Genomic DNA, 18,349 nt, shown 5'->3' with positions numbered 1-18,349 from the left:
ACTAAGATGTACTTGGTTGGTTCTCACTGGGTCAACATTATCATTTTTTCAACACTGGTTTGACTGGGCTTGAACTTTGACCTCCTGATGATGTCCCATATTACTGATAAGAGGTGAACCCTGGATAGACGTGCACTGTCACACTCAACAATCAGTCAGGTGACATAGTTTTTTATATTCCATGTTGGAGCTTCACTTTACGGACAAGTGGCACATTTCTGGCTGATGTAATATTTACTGTAAAGAACTATATTTTCCCAGTTAATCAGAAAACAACACTTTAAAAAATAATATTTGACTGACATGATAAAAATAAAAAAATAAGTTATTAATATTTATTTGATATGGTTGAAATTTTGAATTTCTAAGCTTTTTAATAAATTTCTTACACATGGAGACAACATGAAACTAAAATAATTGTAAAATAAATCTACTTAATTGTATTACTATTTTTATATAACAAAAAAGTTGAGTAGCATAAAGTATTTTTTAGAATTAATATAATTTAGAGATTTTTTACAGATATATATATTTGTAAAAAGTTGTTTTTTTGGAAAAAATCTAAATCTAAATATATTTAAATGTTGTATTTTTTCTAAACAAATTAGTATACTTTAAAAATTGGTATGTTTCTAAGAAGAAATGTATAATTTTAATGTAAAAAATCTTTTTTTGGACAAGATGAGCATGTATGTATGCAGTACATACTGTAAATATCAGAGCTGTCAAACGATTAAAATATTAAATGGCAATTCATCACATTTTGTTTGTTGTTAACTTGCAATTAATGTCATTAATCACGATATATCACAGTTTTTATCTTTCAAAAGTGTACCATAGACAGATCATTTTCAAGTGTTTAATAAAATCAACAAGTTGTTTATTTTTGAGAATTTTTACAAATGTTTATACTTGTAAAAAGTTTTATATTTTTTGGAAAAAAATAATCTAAATCTAAATATCTTTAAATGTGGTATATTTTGAAAACAAATTGGTATACTTAAATTTTTTTTTTGGACAAGATGAGTATATATGCAGTACATACTGTAAATATCAGAGCTGTCAAATATTAAATGGCAATTCATCACACTTTGTTTGTTGTTAACTTGCAATTAATGTCATTAATCACGATAAATCACAGTTTTTATCTTTAAAAAGTGTACCATAGACAGATAATTTTAAAGTGTTTAGTCACACATTAAGAGTGTTACTAAATATACCTATATATATATATATACCTATACTGGCTCACCTGCACTGGCTTCCTGCGCACTTAAGATGTGACTTTAAGGTTTTACTACTTACTTATAAAATACTACATGGTCTAGCTCCATCCTATCTTGCCGATTGTATTGTACCATATGTCCCGGCAATAAATCTGCGTTCAAAGAACTCCGGCTTATTAGTGATTCCCAGAGCCAAAAAAAAGTCTGCGGGCTACAGAGCGTTTTCTATTCGGGCTCCAGTACTATGGAATGCCCTCCCGGTAACAGTTAGAGATGCTACCTCAGTAGAAGCATTTAAGTCCCATCTTAAAACTCATTTGTATAATCTAGCCTTTAAATAGACCCCCTTTTTAGACCAGTTGATCTGCCATTTCTTTTCTTTTCTCCTCTGCGCCATCTCCCTTGTGGAAGGGAGGGGGACAGGTCCGGTGGCCATGGATGAAGTGCTTGCTGTCCAGAGTCGGGACCCGGGGTGGACCGCTCGCCTGTGCATCGGTTGGGGACATCTCTGCGTTGCTGACCCGTCTCCGCTCGAGATGGTCTCCTGCTGCCCCACTATGGACTGGACTCTCACTATTATGTTAGATCTACTATGGACTGGACTTTCACAATATTATGTCAGACCCACTCGACGTCCATTGCATCCGGTCTCCCCTAGAGGGGGGGAGGTCACCCACATATGCGTCCTCTACAAGGTTTCTCATAGTCATTCACATCGACGTCCCATTGGGGTTGTGAGTTTTTCCTTGCCCTTATGTGGGCTCTGTACCGCGGATGTCGTTGTGGCTTGTGCAGCCCTTTGAGACATTTGTGATTTACGGCTATGTAAATAAACATTGATTGATTGATTGAAGTGTTTAGTAAAATCAACAAGTTGTTTATTTTTGAGAATTTTTACAAATATACTGTATATACTTGTAAAAAGTTGAATATTTTTTGAAAAAAAATAAATCTAAATCTTAATATCCTTAAATGTTTTATATTTTCTAAACAAATTAGTATACTTAAAATTTTTTGTATATTTATAAGAAAAATTGCATAATTTTAATTTTAAAAATAATTTTTTTGGGATAAGATTAGCATATATACAGTACATACTGCAGGCCTGGGCAATTATTTTGACTCGGGGGCCACATTTAGAGAAAAACATGTGTCTGGGGGCCGGTATATCTATTTTTATGAACACTAATACAAAACCTCACAATAATGTCTGATTGAATGCTAAAAAGGTCATGAGAGACCGCCTTAAAAAACGTAATGGAATTTTACATTTTTCTATGAAGGATAAAACACTGAATATTGACAAAATATGAACGTCACACCCCCTTTCGATCGACACATTTTACAATCAAGTGAAACGCAACACAAATGCAACAAACAATGAAATATGAACGCGAAGGGTACAAAATAAACCCACCTACAATCTGATACATCACCAAGTTTTAGAACTTTGTTGTGAAAATTTCCTTCTGCGTCTGAGCTGCTGTGACGTAGATTACCATAGTAACTATTTAGATGACCATAGTAACTAATTAGATTACCATAGTAACTAGTATATCATGGAAAAGCGCAGATTACAAGCATTGAAATACTTTTTATAGTTCAAGACTTACAGTCATTTGAAAACATCACTGCACATCATAATGTCAGCTACACTTTCCATCTTAAAGATCTAAAAAAATTATTTGGGAATGTCTGGCGGACCAGATTGAAAAGCTTAACGGGCCGCATGTGGCCCCCGGGCCTTAATTTGCCCAGGTCTAACATAGTGTAATATCTGTGATATTTGCATAAGTGGACTGTGTCTTTAAGGGTTTGGGGAGTGCGCATGCGCGGGTGAGTTGGCGGAGAACTTGAGTGTGTGTGAGCGTGAGTTGTGGCTAACAGCAGCTCTTGTATGTGTGTGCGTTATCTTTTGGAACAACAACGAGTTACCGCTTGTTAATAAAGCGATTGAGCATCGCATCCCCGTCCGTGTGACTCCTTCTCCACTGCGGGGCATTACATTGGTGTCAGAAGTGCTTCGATTTCAACCCGCTGCCGGCCGCATTGTGGAGCGAGGATGTTCGCCGACCGCAGCGCTCGAGTGAAGGTAGAGAGAGGAACTGGAGAGTGTGCGATTAACATGCCGGACGCAGTTTGCGCCGAGCACGGACGCCATGAAGCCAGCGCTTCGCGCCACATGGACAACAGTACCGCCATGACAGAGCGGCGTCATGACGCAGGAGCGCATGCGCCGCCGCCGCAGAATGTAAACAAACATGGCGGCGGCCATGAGTTTGTGTGGGAAGCATTGAGGACGCTGAAGTTTTCCGGGAAAGGAAGCTGGGAAGCTTATAAAATTCAGTTTGAGCTTGTGGCTAATAAAGCAGGCTGGACTGAGGAAGTGAAGGCAATACAGTTGGCTTTGTCACTGACGGAAGAAGCTGCGTCCTGTTTGCTCCTGCTGAACCCGGAAGAGAGACTTGATTACAGGGCGCTGGTTGCTGCACTGCAAAGGCGTTTTGGAGAGTTTGACTTGAGGGACTCTTTACGCTGTGAGTTTAAGCAACGTGTCAGACTACCGGGTGAGTCGCTTCGGTGCCTGGCTCATGGGATCGAGAGGCTGGGTCGGCGTGCGTATATCGGAATGCCGAACGCAATCCAAAACGAACTGATACGTGATCATTTCATCCAAGCACTTAAACCTGATGAACTGCGCTTGCGCGTCCAGCTCGCCCACCCCACATCCCTGGCAGATGCACTCGAACTTGCTATGGAGAGAGAAATCGCCACTGGGGCAGCACTTGAGACATTTTCCCGCCCAGTTTCGGCTGCATCGTTTACGCAGGAAGCGGAACAAAGACCGGCGTGGGTGGAGGAACTTGTATGTGCGCTGCAGACCCGCCCAACCCAGTATGAGGAAAAGAAGGACAGACGAGCGTGCACTGCTGTCTGCTGGGGGTGTGGACAACTTGGCCACCTGCTGCGGCGCTGTCCAAATAAGAAGGACCAGCAGGGAAACGGGAGAGGGTCTGTGTAGCCCGGACGACACGGACCCCTTTAGCCAGTTACCGGGAGCACCAGCCCTTGAGTGACGAGACTGTTGTGACTGTGGGCTGGACAGAAGTGGGGGACCCATGTCATGTTTTCGTGCAGATTGGGGGCATGGCCTGCACAGCCCTGGTTGATACTGGATCGTCAGCCACGATTGTGAGACCGGACGTTGTTCCAGCTGGAACCGTTTTAGAACCAAGTCTCACCAGATTAAAGACAGTGACAGGGGAAATAGCCCAGATGAAAGGCAGAGCGACTTTTATGTTCGTAATCGGAGGCTTGTCAGCGACATTTTCCGCTTGGGTGGCGGATGTGAGCGACCCATGTATACTTGGTCGAGACTTTTTGAAAGCCACAAGATGTGTAATAGACCTGGGGTCTGCGGTGCTCGTTTTGCCGAGTGGCCAGCGAGTAAAGCTGACCGCTCCTACTGAACGGACTGTGGCTGTGTCCGTCAACACCGCAGTCGCCAGTCCGACAACCTGGGAAGAGGCTGTCAGGCCCCCCATAGAGAGGGATGAGGCAATCAGGGAGCTCGCAGCCAAGAGGACAACATCCACCACGCAGCAGCCACCGGTAATGGGGGCAGAGTCCGCTCGCCCTGAAGAATCAAGTCCAAGGTGGGGGGCGACGTCATTCGGGCCGTCCACAACAGTAGCGCTAAACCAACAACGGCAAAATGAGGACCGAACAGTAGCGGTCCGCTCCATCTGGGAAAAGAACTGCGTCAGCCTCGAAGGGGAGCAGCGCGAGCAGCTGTGGCACGTATTGTGGGACTTTAAGGACATTTTCGCCCTCAATGAAAATGAGGTGGGTCTCACCCATCTGGTTGAACACCACATCGACACTGGGGATGCGCGGCCAGTCAAGGTGCGCCCCCGTCGCCTTCCCATGATCCGGCAGGAGGCGGCTGATAGAGAGGTCCACGCCATGCTCGAGGCGGGAATCATAGAACCCTCTGACAGTCCGTGGGCGTCTGCCGTGGTCATGGTTCCCAGGAAGAACAGCACAAGACCGCGGTTCTGTGTGGATTACAGGCCGCTGAATAAGGTGACAAAAAAGGATTGTTACCCACTCCCGCGGGTTGATGAGACGTTGGACCTGGTCTCGGGGTCCTCGTGGTTCTCGTCGCTCGACCTGCGCAGTGGATACTGGCAGGTCCCACTCACCCCTGAGTCACGACAGAAGACAGCGTTCTGCACCACCAGGGGCCACTGGCAATTCAAGGTCATGAGCTTTGGGCTCTGCAACGCACCAGGGACATTTGAGCGACTGATGGACACAGTGCTCGCTAACATCCCCAGGCAAGAGTGCTTGGTCTACTTGGACGATGTCCTCGTCCATGGACGGTCCTTTCAGTCAGCCCTTGATTCCTTGAGGCTGGTACTGGAAAGGATTGCGGCAGCTGGACTGAAACTCCACCCAGAGAAGTGCCATTTCATGCGGCGGGAGGTGGAGTTTCTGGGCCATAAGGTGGACGGGAGCGGCATCAGCACGCTGGAGGAGAAGATCAGCGCTATCAGAGACTGGCCAATTCCGAAGGACCAAAAGCAGCTAAAAAGCTTCTTGGGACTTGCCTCATATTATCGGCGTTTTGTAAAGGGATTTTCCTGCAGTGGCGCCCCGTTGTTTAGCCTCCTTCAGAACGATCAGATGTTCGTGTGGACGCCGGACTGTCACGAGGCATTTTCTGGCCTCAAGAAGGCCCTCATAAATGCTCCTGTCCTCACTACTCCAGACCCAGCTAAACCTTTTGTGTTGGACACGGACGCCAGTAATGTTGGAATGGGCGCGGTGCTGTCGCAGGTGGGCCCAGAAGGTGAACGGGTGCTGGCTTACTTCAGCCGCACCTTCAACAAGAGTGAGCGGCGGTACTGTGTGACCAGACGTGAACTGTTAGCTGTTGTGTTGGCTGTACGCCATTTCAAGTACTACTTGTGTGGCGTGTCCTTCACCATCAGAACAGATCATGCAGCACTTCAATGGCTGATGTCGTTTCGTGAACCAGAGGGTCAGGTGGCGCGATGGCTGGAGGAGCTGCAGTCTTTCCACTTTAGTGTGTGTCATCGTGCTGGGGCGCAGCACGCCAATGCAGACGCTCTCTCTCGGCAGCCGTGTGCTATTGATGGCTGTAGCTACTGTGACCGGCGAGACGTCAGAGAGAAGGAGCTGCGCGGAGATGAGATCGCTGACGGGCCTTCATGCTGCACCTTGGAGACTGTGGACGCTGCAGAATGGGCGGCCAGGCAAGGGGAAGACAGCGATCTCAAACCAGTGCGGCAATGGGTCCAGAGTGGTAGGAGACCACCCTGGGATGGCGTGCTGGGGCTGTCAGTCGGCACCAAGGGCCTGTGGAGTAAGTTTGCTGTGCTGCGCATCAGGGACGACGTACTGCAGCGTGCGTGGAAGGAGCCGGCCACCGGGGAGGAGAGATGGCAGGTGGTGGTACCGAAGACTCTGAGGGACGCAGTGCTGAAGGCGTGTCATGGGGGCACGGGCTCAGGGCATTTTGGCAGCACAAAGACGCTCCGTCGGTTGCGCCAAGGGTTCTACTGGGGTCAGCACCGGCGGGACGTGGAGGACTTCTGTCGGCGCTGTGATGAGTGTGCAGCCTACAAGGGACCCCAGGACCGGTCACACGCACCGCTTCAGCAGCAAGGGGTTGGAGCACCCATGGAGAGAGTAGCTGTGGACATTATGGGCCCTTTTCCCGTAACAGACAGAGGAAACAAGTATGTGCTTTGCGCGATGGATTATTTTACTAAGTGGCCGGAGGCGTACGCACTGCCGAACCAAGAAGCGGAGACAGTGGCTGATGCCTTACTGGAGGGCATGTTCAGTCGCTTTGGAACGGCAGATATCCTCCACAGCGACCAGGGCAGGAATTTTGAATCCAGGGTTTTTGCTGCCCTGTGTGAAAGACTGGACATGCAAAAGACACGCACGACTCCCTTGCATCCGCAAAGTGATGGACTAGTGGAGCGGTTTAACCGCACCATGCAGCAGCAGCTAGCCATCCTCACCGCCAACCATCAGCATGACTGGGACCGGCATATTCCACTAGTGCTGATGGCATACCGTTCCGCGGTTCAAAGTTCCACAAGCTGCACCCCTGCCCTACTGATGTTGGGTCGGGAGATCCGGACACCTGCTGAGTTGGCGTTTGGGAGACCACCAGGCAGTACCGAGGATCGGCCGGGACTGGAGTACGCTCGGAAGTTGCAGGATCGGATGGAAGCGGCACATTCCTTTGCACGAGACCAGTTGGGGAAGGCTGGTTTGAGGCAAAAGAGGAACCATGACATGCGGAGCAAGGGCCGGGACTTTACGCCTGACGAGCTGGTCTGGGTGTACACACCAAAAAGGAAAAAAGGACGTTGCCCCAAGTTGGACAGTCATTGGGACGGTCCGTGTAGGGTGCTTGAGAGGGTGGGGGAAGTAGTCTATAGAGTTGCAGTGCCCCCTAAGGGACGAAAAGTTGTCCTGCATAGAGACCGTTTGGCACCCTACAGGGGCAGAGAAGTTCCTCAGTTTGAGACGGCGCCTGCCTCACCAGATGGCAATGGACAGTTAGTGGATCAAGGTTCCCCATATTCCACCATTGTTGTCCCTGTTCAGCCGCTAGTGCCACGTGTTGATGGACCTGAGTCAGAACAGGGCCGGCCACAAAGACAGAGGCGTAGACCGCCGAGGTTCAGGGATTTTCTTGTTGACCCCTCGGGGCGAGGGGCTTCATAAAGGGGGAGGCAGTGTAATATCTGTGATATTTGCATAAGTGGACTGTGTCTTTAAGGGTTTGGGGAGTGCGCATGCGCGGGTGAGTTGGCGGAGAACTTGAGTGTGTGTGAGCGTGAGTTGTGGCTAACAGCAGCTCTTGTATGTGTGTGCGTTATCTTTTGGAACAACAACGAGTTACCGCTTGTTAATAAAGCGATTGAGCATCGCATCCTCGTCCGTGTGACTCCTTCTCCACTGCGGGGCATTACAATACTGTATATATCCCCTGTATAAAAATAGTACTCACGTCTCTCATCCGGACTGTAGCCTAAGCACCATGAGAACAACATTCTCTCAATCTTGCCTTACAGGCACAATGTGCTGAGGTGACCTTAGATTGGTTATCCGTCATTATCCAGCGTGTCGAACTGAGTCGGATCATTTCTGAGAGTCCATTACTCTTGACCGGCTTGATGACACGCTGCCCACTGGGCTTATTATACAGACACACATATACGTCACGAACCCATCCACAAACAAAGCCGCCATAGCTCTCTTGATTCCTGTAATTTTGAAAGCCTTTCAAAGTGTAAAATGGGCTGGGTTGAACAATTAAGTAGTTTACAAAGTCCATGTATGAGACATCGGGGACGATGTGGTCTCTGCCCCTCAAACTTCTCCATCTTGTACGGATCCTTGCATCCAATTACGGCTGTTTGCGCCTTATAACGACGAAGGGGCTTCTTATCTAATGACTCGCAGTATTTCTCCATCGTATCACAGCCGGTGCGATGTTAATTTCCACTGAATTAGTCCGGAAATATTACGTGTACCATTGTAGCTCCTTTCGATACACGGCAACACAGGAAAGTTATTTTTTTTGTAAAACGGGCGTTTATTGACGCCTCCTTCTTGCTGTGAAAACCATCCACTTAGAACATATACATTACAATACAGTACATCAGACTTCCAGTTGGCATCGATAAACACTCGGAAATAAATTAAATGACAAAAAATACAATACCTCGTAACGAAAAAATGTTCTAAAAAAGACTTGCTTGAAGTTTTGCAATTTGCACACATCAATGATTCATTGATTCATTGACAATGAATACACTTGATATATTTCGAGGAGCTGAAGATCACGTGCTCATGCCCCCTCCCTTTTTGCATGTTCTTCCTTGTTTACAGTCCGTGGGGGAGCAACATCACAACACTCGTTCCGCTTTGCAACACGATCAACTCCATACATATACATTCTCCCCAGGAGATTTTACAATCACACACTTTGTAATATTTTATAACTCTGCATCATGAACTTATTTATTAATATTTATTTATTTATGACACTCTCAGCAACAACTACCATGAATTGATTAACGTGGACCCCGACTTAAACAAGTTGAAAAACTTATTCGGGTGTTACCATTTAGTGGTCAATTGTACAGAATATGTACAAAATTGCGAGGCCACGCATAATAGCGTATTTTTCTGACTATGAGGCGCGCTTAAAATCCTTTCATTTTCTCAACAATTGACAGTGCGCCTTATAACCCGGTGTGCCTAATTTACAGAATAATTTTGGTTGTGCTTACCGACCTTGAAGCTATTTTATTAGGTACATGGTGTAATGATAAGTGTGACCAGTAGATGTCAGTCACACATAAGAGATACGTGTAGACTGCAATATGATATACAAACCCCGTTTCCGTATGAGTTGGGAAATTGTGTTAGATGTAAATATAAACGGAATACAATGATTTGCAAATCATTCTCAACCCATATTCAGTTGAATATGCTACAAAGACAACATATTTGATGTTCAAACTGATAAACATTTTTTTTTTTGCAAATAATCATTAACTTTAGAATTTGATGCCAGCAACACGTGACAAAAAGTTGGGAAAGGTGGCAATAAATACTGATAAAGTTGAGGAATGCTCATCATTGACAACATCAACATTGACGTCCCACTGGGGTGAGTTTTCCTTGCCCGTATGTGGGCTCTGTACCGAGGATGTCGTTGTGGCTTGTACAGCCCTTTGAGACACTTGTGATTTAGGGCTATATAAATAAACATTGATTGATTGATTGATTGATTGATCAAACACTTATTTGGAACATCCCACAGGTGAACAAGCAAATTGGGAACAGGTGGGTGCCATGATTGGGTATAAAAGTAGATTCCATGAAATGCTCAGTCATTCATAAACAAGGATGGGGCGAGGGTCACCACTTTGTCAACAAATGCGTGAGCAAATTGTTGAACAGTTTAAGAAAAACCTTTCTCAACAAGCTATTGCAAGGAATTTAGGGATTTCACCATCTACGGTCTGTAATATCACCAAAGGGTTCAGAGAATCTGGAGAAATCACTGCACGTAAGCAGCTAAGCCCGTGACCTTCGATCCCTCAGGCTGTACTGCATCAACAAGCGACATCAGTGTGTAAAGGATATCACCACATGGGCTCAGGAACACTTCAGAAAACTACTGTCAGTAACTGCAGTTGGTCGCTACATCTGTAAGTGCAAGGCGAAAACCATTTATCAACAACACCCAGAAATGCCGTCGGCTTCGCTCGGCCTGAGCTCATCTAAGATGGACTGATACAAAGTGGAAAAGTGTTCTGTGGTCTGACGAGTCTACATTTCAAATTGTTTTTGGAAACTGTGGACGTCGTGTCCTCCGGACCAAAGAGGAAAAGAACCATCCCGATTGTTATAGGCGCAAAGTTGAAAAGCCTTCAGCATCTGTGATGGTATGGGGGTGTATTAGTGCCCAAGACATGGGTAACTTACACATCTGTGAAGGCACCGTTAATGCTGAAAGGTACATACAGGTTTTGGAGCAACATATGTTGCCATCCAAGCAACGTTACCATGGACGCCCCTGCTTATTTCAGCAAGACAATGCCAAGCCACGTGTTACATCAACGTGCCTTCATAGTAAAAGAGTGCGGATACTAGACTGGCCTGCCTGTAGTCCAGACCTGTCTCCCATTGAAAATGTGTGGCGCATTATGAAGCCTAAAATACCACAATGGAGACCCCCGGACTGTTGAACAACTTAAGCTGTACATCAAGCAAGAATGGGAAAGAATTCCACCTGAGAAGCTTAAAAAATGTGTCTCCTCAGTTCCCAAACGTTTACTGAGTGTTGTTAAAAGGAAAAGCCATGTAACACAGTGGTGAACATGCCCTTTCCCAAGTACTTTGGCACGTGTTGCAGCCATGAAATTCTAAGTTAATTATTATTTGGAAAAAAAAAAAAAGTTTATGAGTTTGAACATCAAATATCTTGTCTTTTTTAGTGCATTCAATTGAATATGGGTTGAAAAGGATTTGCAAATCATTGTATTCCATTTATATTTACATGTAACACAATTACCCAACTCATATGGAAACGGGGTTTGTACATTTAGAAAAAAATAAATAAAATATTACCCCTTTAATGCGCCCTATAATCCGGTGCACCTTTTGTATGAAAATAGACCTGAATAGACCCGCTCACCAGAAGTACGCCCTTTACGAAAAAACGGTATGTAGAATTTGTGTTAATTTGCGCGATTGTGACATCGTGCAATCATATCTTTAAATGTATATTTTAACAACATCATGACTGCAAGTTGTTAATTGCTTTTTTGGACTTCTTCTGTGTGTGTGTGCACACTGCAGGCAGGTGTGTACGAGATAGCGGTGAGTGACAGCCTGAGCGGCAGACTATTTCCTCAGGGTTGACAAGCAATTTTTATTTAATATAATTAGTAATTGTGAAAAATAGACTTCTGTTAAACCACTAATGCCGGTGGTGTTCTTGTCATTGAAGTGAATTAATTAACTCATAATTATGTTTTGCATATGGTGAATGTTTCTATTCATTTGGGAGAAAGCAAACCCCCAGTTTAAATAGTAGGTATTTCAGTTTGGGCACATAATAACATAGGGCCTTTTAGTTCTGACATTTGTGTGTGGATTGAATTAGTTCTCGCGGAAGAAAAGGCAATAAAATTGGACCTGGGTATGCAAAGGTGATGGTCTTTTCCATGAGAAGAGACTACATGTTTAGCTTAATGCCAGCATCTAAGATACGACCTGCATCTGGTTTCTTTTCAGTCACTTACACACAAACATTTCCTTTATGGCCAGGTTGTGCTGTCCTGACTTAGCATACATCCAGACAGGAAGGAGGAATATAAAACTGATTGTTTGGCTTCTCCAAGATAGGGGAGACACATTTTCCTGACCTGACGTCCTCCAGGAACTGCAGTCCTATATATAATGACCCTCGTTTGTAATAAAGCAGCTTTTAGTTCAGTAAAGCGTCTCTGACGTCTCTTTTGATCCAGCCGCACTGCCGTGTCGCCCTTCTGCCCGGGAGAGGATGACAAGACCAGAAATACACCTCATTATATTTTATGGTTTGAAAAAAGCAACTTTAATTAAGTTGCAACCACAATAAAAACACAACGATCATAAATGTTGTACAATTTTCTATCTTTAATAAGAATGAAACACAACAGCAGGACAAAAAAGTCATAAAAACACCAACAAAGGTGGATGACTTCAAATATCAAAGACAAAAAAATCGGCACATTCTAGTAAATCTGCCCATGCAATGACTGAAGGGAGTATGAGCAATCAGTCGAGTGGTCAATGGCACTTTGAGAGCGCTTTATTCGATTGGACAAGGTCCAGCTATTTATTGATTCCACATCAGCCAGTAAACATCACAATAATACTCCGATTAGAAACGATTACTGGCTGATTGTGTTAGAAAAATTGTGTTACGCCAAATAAGTAAACCAAAAAAAACATTGCTAGTAATAAATAGAACATGACACAAAAGCGAGCAAATATTAGAAAAAGCAGGTCAGTTAGATGAAATGTATCAGTTATGCTGCAGCGTATGTACAAAGAAGGGAACTGAAGGCTAGCTTGCGAGGACGGTGTGCGTGTTTTGTAAACAGAATACTAATGAGTCTTCGTCATATCACACAAACAACAACAAAAAGAAGGTTTCTCTCTTATATGCGCACAATGTCGCCACTCAAGGTAATAACTAGGGGGGCGGGGGGTCACTGTACAGAAAGGTCAGGGAGCGTGAGCTCTAGTGTAGCAGTTAGTGTTGGCGTCGGTAAAGAAAAAAGGTGAAAATGAAGCATCAAAACAGCCAAAGTTGGAGCGGGTAATAACGAGATCAACTATGTCAGTTAGAAGCGGAAAAAGGAGACGTGTTGTGTTGTTTTGCAGAACGAGCGCCTCGGTAGCGCCTTGGCTTTTACAGGCGTGGTGTTATTTGGTTCAGTTGTAGCTGCGTGTGTCCTCGTGACCCCTGTGGCCGTCGCCGTGTCTCCTGTGGCCTCGACGGTCGCGCCGCTGGTTGTGATGATGGCGCCGGTATCGGTGCGAGCGGCGGGCTGAAAGAACAAGGAAGAACAAATCTCTTTAGTCGTGTAAAACTAGCCACAGATCCTGGAGTCCAGTGTTTTTTAATCATAGGGCCATGAGCGCCCCCTAGAGGGCCGCCAAGTATTATCTGTTTCTCAGCTGTGGTGCGTATGGGCCGCAGCAGTACTCAGATATAGTACACTTTTCTACCACTTGTGGCAGCAACGACAATATCAAACAAGCAGAAGAAGTCTGGAGCTAAAGTCATTGAACATTTCTTAAAGGGCAACTGCACTTTTTGGGGGGGAATTTTGCCCATCGTTCACAATCTGTCGGGATTCCCACTGACAGTTTGGTTATGTTTTGTTTTGTTCTCTGTTTGTTTTATTTCCTGTCAGCGCTCTTATTTTGGTTCCTTTTCCTGCATGTCTCCCTGAGCGCTTGATTCCCTCACCAGCAGTCTGGCACACCTGGTGGAAATTGCCAATCAGGCTCCTATTTATACCTGCCTCTCCCTCCAGTCAGTGCTGGAGTATTACTAGCTGTATGCTGTGGACTGTTCCTGTATGCTGAACGCTTTAGACTGTTTGCTGTCTCAAGTTTGCCTGTTTCCTGGTTTCTGGTTCGTGTTTTCCTTGCATTTTTTTGGACATTAAAATCATGTTTTCCTGCAAAAAGCCTACCATCTCTGCATCTTGGGGTTCATCACCTATACTTCCTGACACAATCCTTATGAGACACAATATAATTTGTAAAAAAACGTCTCTTTCGATGTGGCGAGCAATCCATTCTGCCTCTAAATCACTTTAAAAATGCATCTAAAAACTGCCAACAATGCTTTACTTACTTTATGTAACCTGTATAATAACCAAACTGTAGCGACATTGTTTTTGTAAGAGCGAACACTGAGGAACTTTTTTGCTAGTGTAGTGACACATCACCATGCTACAGAATTAGCCGTAAGTTAGCTACGGCAAGAGGTAAGCTAGCAACTGCATCAGTAGCTAAATGGCTTGTGAGGTTGTAATACACAACACAATGCAAGAGGACACCGATCTTAATGACTTGGTCTCGCCGCCCGGGGACGTTTCCAGTTGATTTGGGTAGGCATGCCATTTATTTCGGCATAATTTGGCTCAAAGGTCCACATTTGCAGCGTGAACAAGTCAAGCCAACCTCACTCTTTCGGCTTCAGTCTGCTTCAACGTCTCACCGTCTGTTTGTGCTCGCTTCTACAAGCAGTAGTTCATCCTCCGTATATTCAGCTTCAAAAAGCTAATGTTGTGAATCCTCATTTGTCCAAAAATAGTCATATTCGTTTTCTGTCACCAAGTAGGCCATGATTACACGCATTTGCTGCCAGAAGTTGGAAATGCGCTGCTATGGAAACAAAAATAAATGCGTTGTGGAAAGAAGTTTTGCTTAAAATGACCAAAATACAGTAAATATTGTACATATTACATATTGTTATGAAGGTGTCTGTTACTACATTATATATATTTACTTGCAGTGTGTATATTGTACATATTACATATTGTTATGAAGGTGTCTGTTACTACATTATATATATACTTGCAGTGTGTATATAAAACATTGATGGAGGGTTTTGAAGTAGTTTTAGAGGACTTTGAAGGCTACAATAGTGACTCACATTTGCCGCATTTTTCAAGCATTTTATCCTGTCAATACAGACATTAATATTTGACATCAAGAGTAACATTACTAATTAAATGTTAATATTCAGTGAGCCCCTGCTCTATTGGACAGGTGATCACTGCTTTTTTTAAAGACCTACTGCAAAAAGGGACTGACAGGGATGAACAAGTTACATTTTGTGCAGATGATCCTGGGTCGCTCCCAGCTTCCATCCGCCCTGCAGCGTGCGGTGGGAATGTGGCGTTGGTAGAAGCCCTCCGAGCACTGGTAGCGGACCACGGCATGGATGTCGTAGTGTGACCGCCGACGACCTACCAAATGGGCGTTTTCCACAGCAGGTGGCGTCCCACACAGCACTGGAAGCATCAAAATATACACCACATAAGTCTCAATAATGTGATTCCTAAAAGGTAATTCACACGCCAAACCACTAGAGGGCAGCATATGTCCATTAGTATTTCTTTTGAGGACAAGACTGCATCCATTATTTTTTGTTTAGTTTTATCAAATAAAAGCTTGATACAAAAATAAGGCAAATAAATGTATAATATGTCAACTGTAATGTTTTGGTACAGATTGTGCCACAATTTACTAAACCAAAGCTCAATTTTGATATTTGATAGGTGTAATACAGAGGTCGGCAACCTTTGGCATCAAAAGAGCCATTTGGGCCCGTTTCAATCAGATCAAAACCCACTTGGAGACACGAAACCTAATTGATCACAACATTAAAGTTAATGCTACATGTACAGTTTTCCTTTAAGGTTTCATTTTTAGTTTTTCCCTATATCTTCCCAAATGACCCACACCTGTCACCACCTGACAATTAGTCAAGATCTAATTTATTTGAAAAAGTAACCAATTACTGTATAGTTGATACAGGGATTGAATGTGCTTTGGTGGCTGTTTCTCTCTTTTTCTACAAACAGAGTATTTTGGGATGACATGATTATCACTTCATTGACTTGTTGTCAATTATTCCCTTGTAGTTAATATGGAACGGCATTATGCCTGACCCTGGTTGTCACTAGGGTTGTACGGTATACCGGTACTAGTATAGTATCGCGGTACTAATGAATCAAAAACGGTACTATACTCTGTTTCAAAAGTACCGGTTCCCGGGCATGACCGTGCGTCGTCACGTCGGGACATTGCTGGATTTACGAGCAGAGGAGCATGTTAGGCAGCGCACAATCACCGAGTACTTACAAGCAGACACAAGGTATAGACAGAAAAGGGAGAACGGATGCATTTTGACCTAAAAATTAAAGTGAAAGGTGAAGTTATAACACTGAAACACCCTCAGGAGGAGGTGCTTTAAGACATGGCTAGCTAGTTAGCAGCTAACAACCATCCCCAGTCGGCAGTGTTTTAGCTACTTCTAAATCACTAATCCTTGCCTCCATGGCGACAAATAAAGTATCTTTCTTACAAGTATCATCCCTGCAGGACGAGGAATAGCTAAACATGCTTCACTACCCACCGTAGGAGGACACAATAGCTCACCGCCGTCACCGCTAACAAAAGCGCGCCTGAATGTAAACAAATGCCATGGGTGGATCTACACCTAACACCCACTGTAGTGATACCAAGTACACTAGCGTATCTAGTCGATACTAATATGATTACATCGATATTTTTTATTGTCACAAAATCTTTTTTCCTTTTTTAAAAATGTATATTATGTTTATAAACTCCGGAAATACGTCCCTGCACACAAGAAGACTTTGAATATGACCAATGTATGATCCTGTAAAGTTAAAATGCCAATGATTGTCACACACACACTAGGTGTGGCAAAATTATTCTCTGCATTTGACCCATCACCCTTGATCACACCCTGGGAGGTGAGGGGAGCAGTGGGCAGCAGCGGTGGCCGCGCCCGGGAATCATTTTGGTGATTTAACCCCCAATTCCAACCCTTGATGCTGAGTGTCAAGCAGGGAGGTAATGGGTCCCATTTTTATAGTCTTTGGTATGACTCGGCCGGGGTTTGAACTCACAACCTACCGATCTCAGGGCGGACACTCTTTTTTAAAATTTTTTATTTAATTTATTAATTTTTTTTTCAGGGCGGACATTGTAACCACTAGGCCAGTGTTTTTCAACCACTGTGCCGCGGCACACTGGTTTTGCCGTGAGATACAGTCTGGTGTGCCGTGGGAGATTATCTAATTTCACCTATTTGGGGTAAAAATATTTTTTGCAAACCAATAGTTATAGTCTGCAAATTGTGTGTTGTTGTTGAGTGTCGGTGCTGTCTCGAGCTCGGCAGAGTAACCGTGTAATACTCTTCCATATCAGTAGGTGGCAGCAGGTAGCTAATTGCTTTTTAGATGTCGGAAAACAGCGGGAGGCAGCGTGCAGGTAAAAAGCTATCTAATGCTTAAACCAAAAATAAACAAAAGGTGACTGCCCCTAAGAAAAGGCATTGAAGCTTAGGGAAGGCTATGCAGAACGAAACTAAAACTGAACTGGCTACAAAGTAAACAAAAACCTAATGCTGGATGACAGCAAAGACTTACTGTGGAGCAAAGACGGCGTCCACAAAGTACATCCGAACATGACATGACAATCAACAATGTCCCCACGAAGAAGGATAAGAACAACTAAAATATTCTTGACTGCTAATACAAAGTAGATGCGGGAAATATCGCTCAAAGGAAGACATGAAACTGCTACAGATAAATACCAAAAAAAGAGAAAAAAACACCAAAATAGGAGCGCAAGACAAGAACTAAAACACTACACACAGAAAAAAAACTCCAAATAAGTCACGGCGTTATGTGACAGGTGGTGACAGTACACCTACTTTGAGACAAGAGCTATAGTGATGCATGCTTGGTTATGGTTTAAAGTCATATCCAACAATTGCGACAACAACTTTTTACTGTCAACTGAGTTTCGTTTTTGAATGATTTCTGCTGGTGGTGTGCCTCCGGATTTTTTCAACACAAAAAATGTGCCTTGGCTCAAAAAAGGTTGAAAAACACTCCACTAGGCCACTGAGTAACTACTTGGTATCGGATCGATACTTAAATTTGTGGTATCATCCAAAAATAATGTAAAGTATCAAACAACAGAAGAATAAGTGATTATTACATTTTAACAGAAGTGTAGATAGAACATGATAAAACAGAAAATAACCTGATAGTAACAGTAAATGAACAAGTGGATTAATAATCAATTTTTACAGCTTGTCTTTTATAATGTTGACAAAATAATAGAATGATAAATGACACAATATGTTACTGCATACGTCATTAGACTAATTAGGAGTCTTTGTTTGTTTACTTACTACTAAAATACAAGTTGTCTAGTATGTT

The 18,349-nt window shown here is 43.9% G+C and overlaps 1 protein-coding gene across 4 annotated transcripts in view; it reads right to left on the bottom strand.

The window, feature by feature from the left end:
• Positions 1-12,456: 12,456 nt before the first annotated feature.
• Positions 12,457-18,349, bottom strand: part of LOC133630904 (neurocan core protein-like) — a 134,205-nt gene continuing 128,312 nt past the window's right edge. For all 4 annotated transcript variants that reach the window (XM_062022739.1, XM_062022738.1, XM_062022737.1 and 1 more), the window contains 2 exons: positions 15,197-15,379; positions 12,457-13,396 (listed from right to left, as the gene is read on the bottom strand). In XM_062022739.1, the coding sequence (XP_061878723.1) occupies positions 13,281-13,396; positions 15,197-15,379 (299 nt within the window). In that variant the 3' untranslated portion in view covers positions 12,457-13,280. The remainder of the gene's footprint in view (positions 13,397-15,196; positions 15,380-18,349) is intronic.

Source organism: Entelurus aequoreus, linkage group LG16 (assembly GCF_033978785.1).
Source record: "Entelurus aequoreus isolate RoL-2023_Sb linkage group LG16, RoL_Eaeq_v1.1, whole genome shotgun sequence".
In the NCBI taxonomy this organism is placed as follows: Eukaryota; Metazoa; Chordata; class Actinopteri; order Syngnathiformes; family Syngnathidae; genus Entelurus; species Entelurus aequoreus.
Note: the sequence above shows the minus strand (reverse complement) of the source record. Positions and strands in the feature narration are given on the sequence as shown.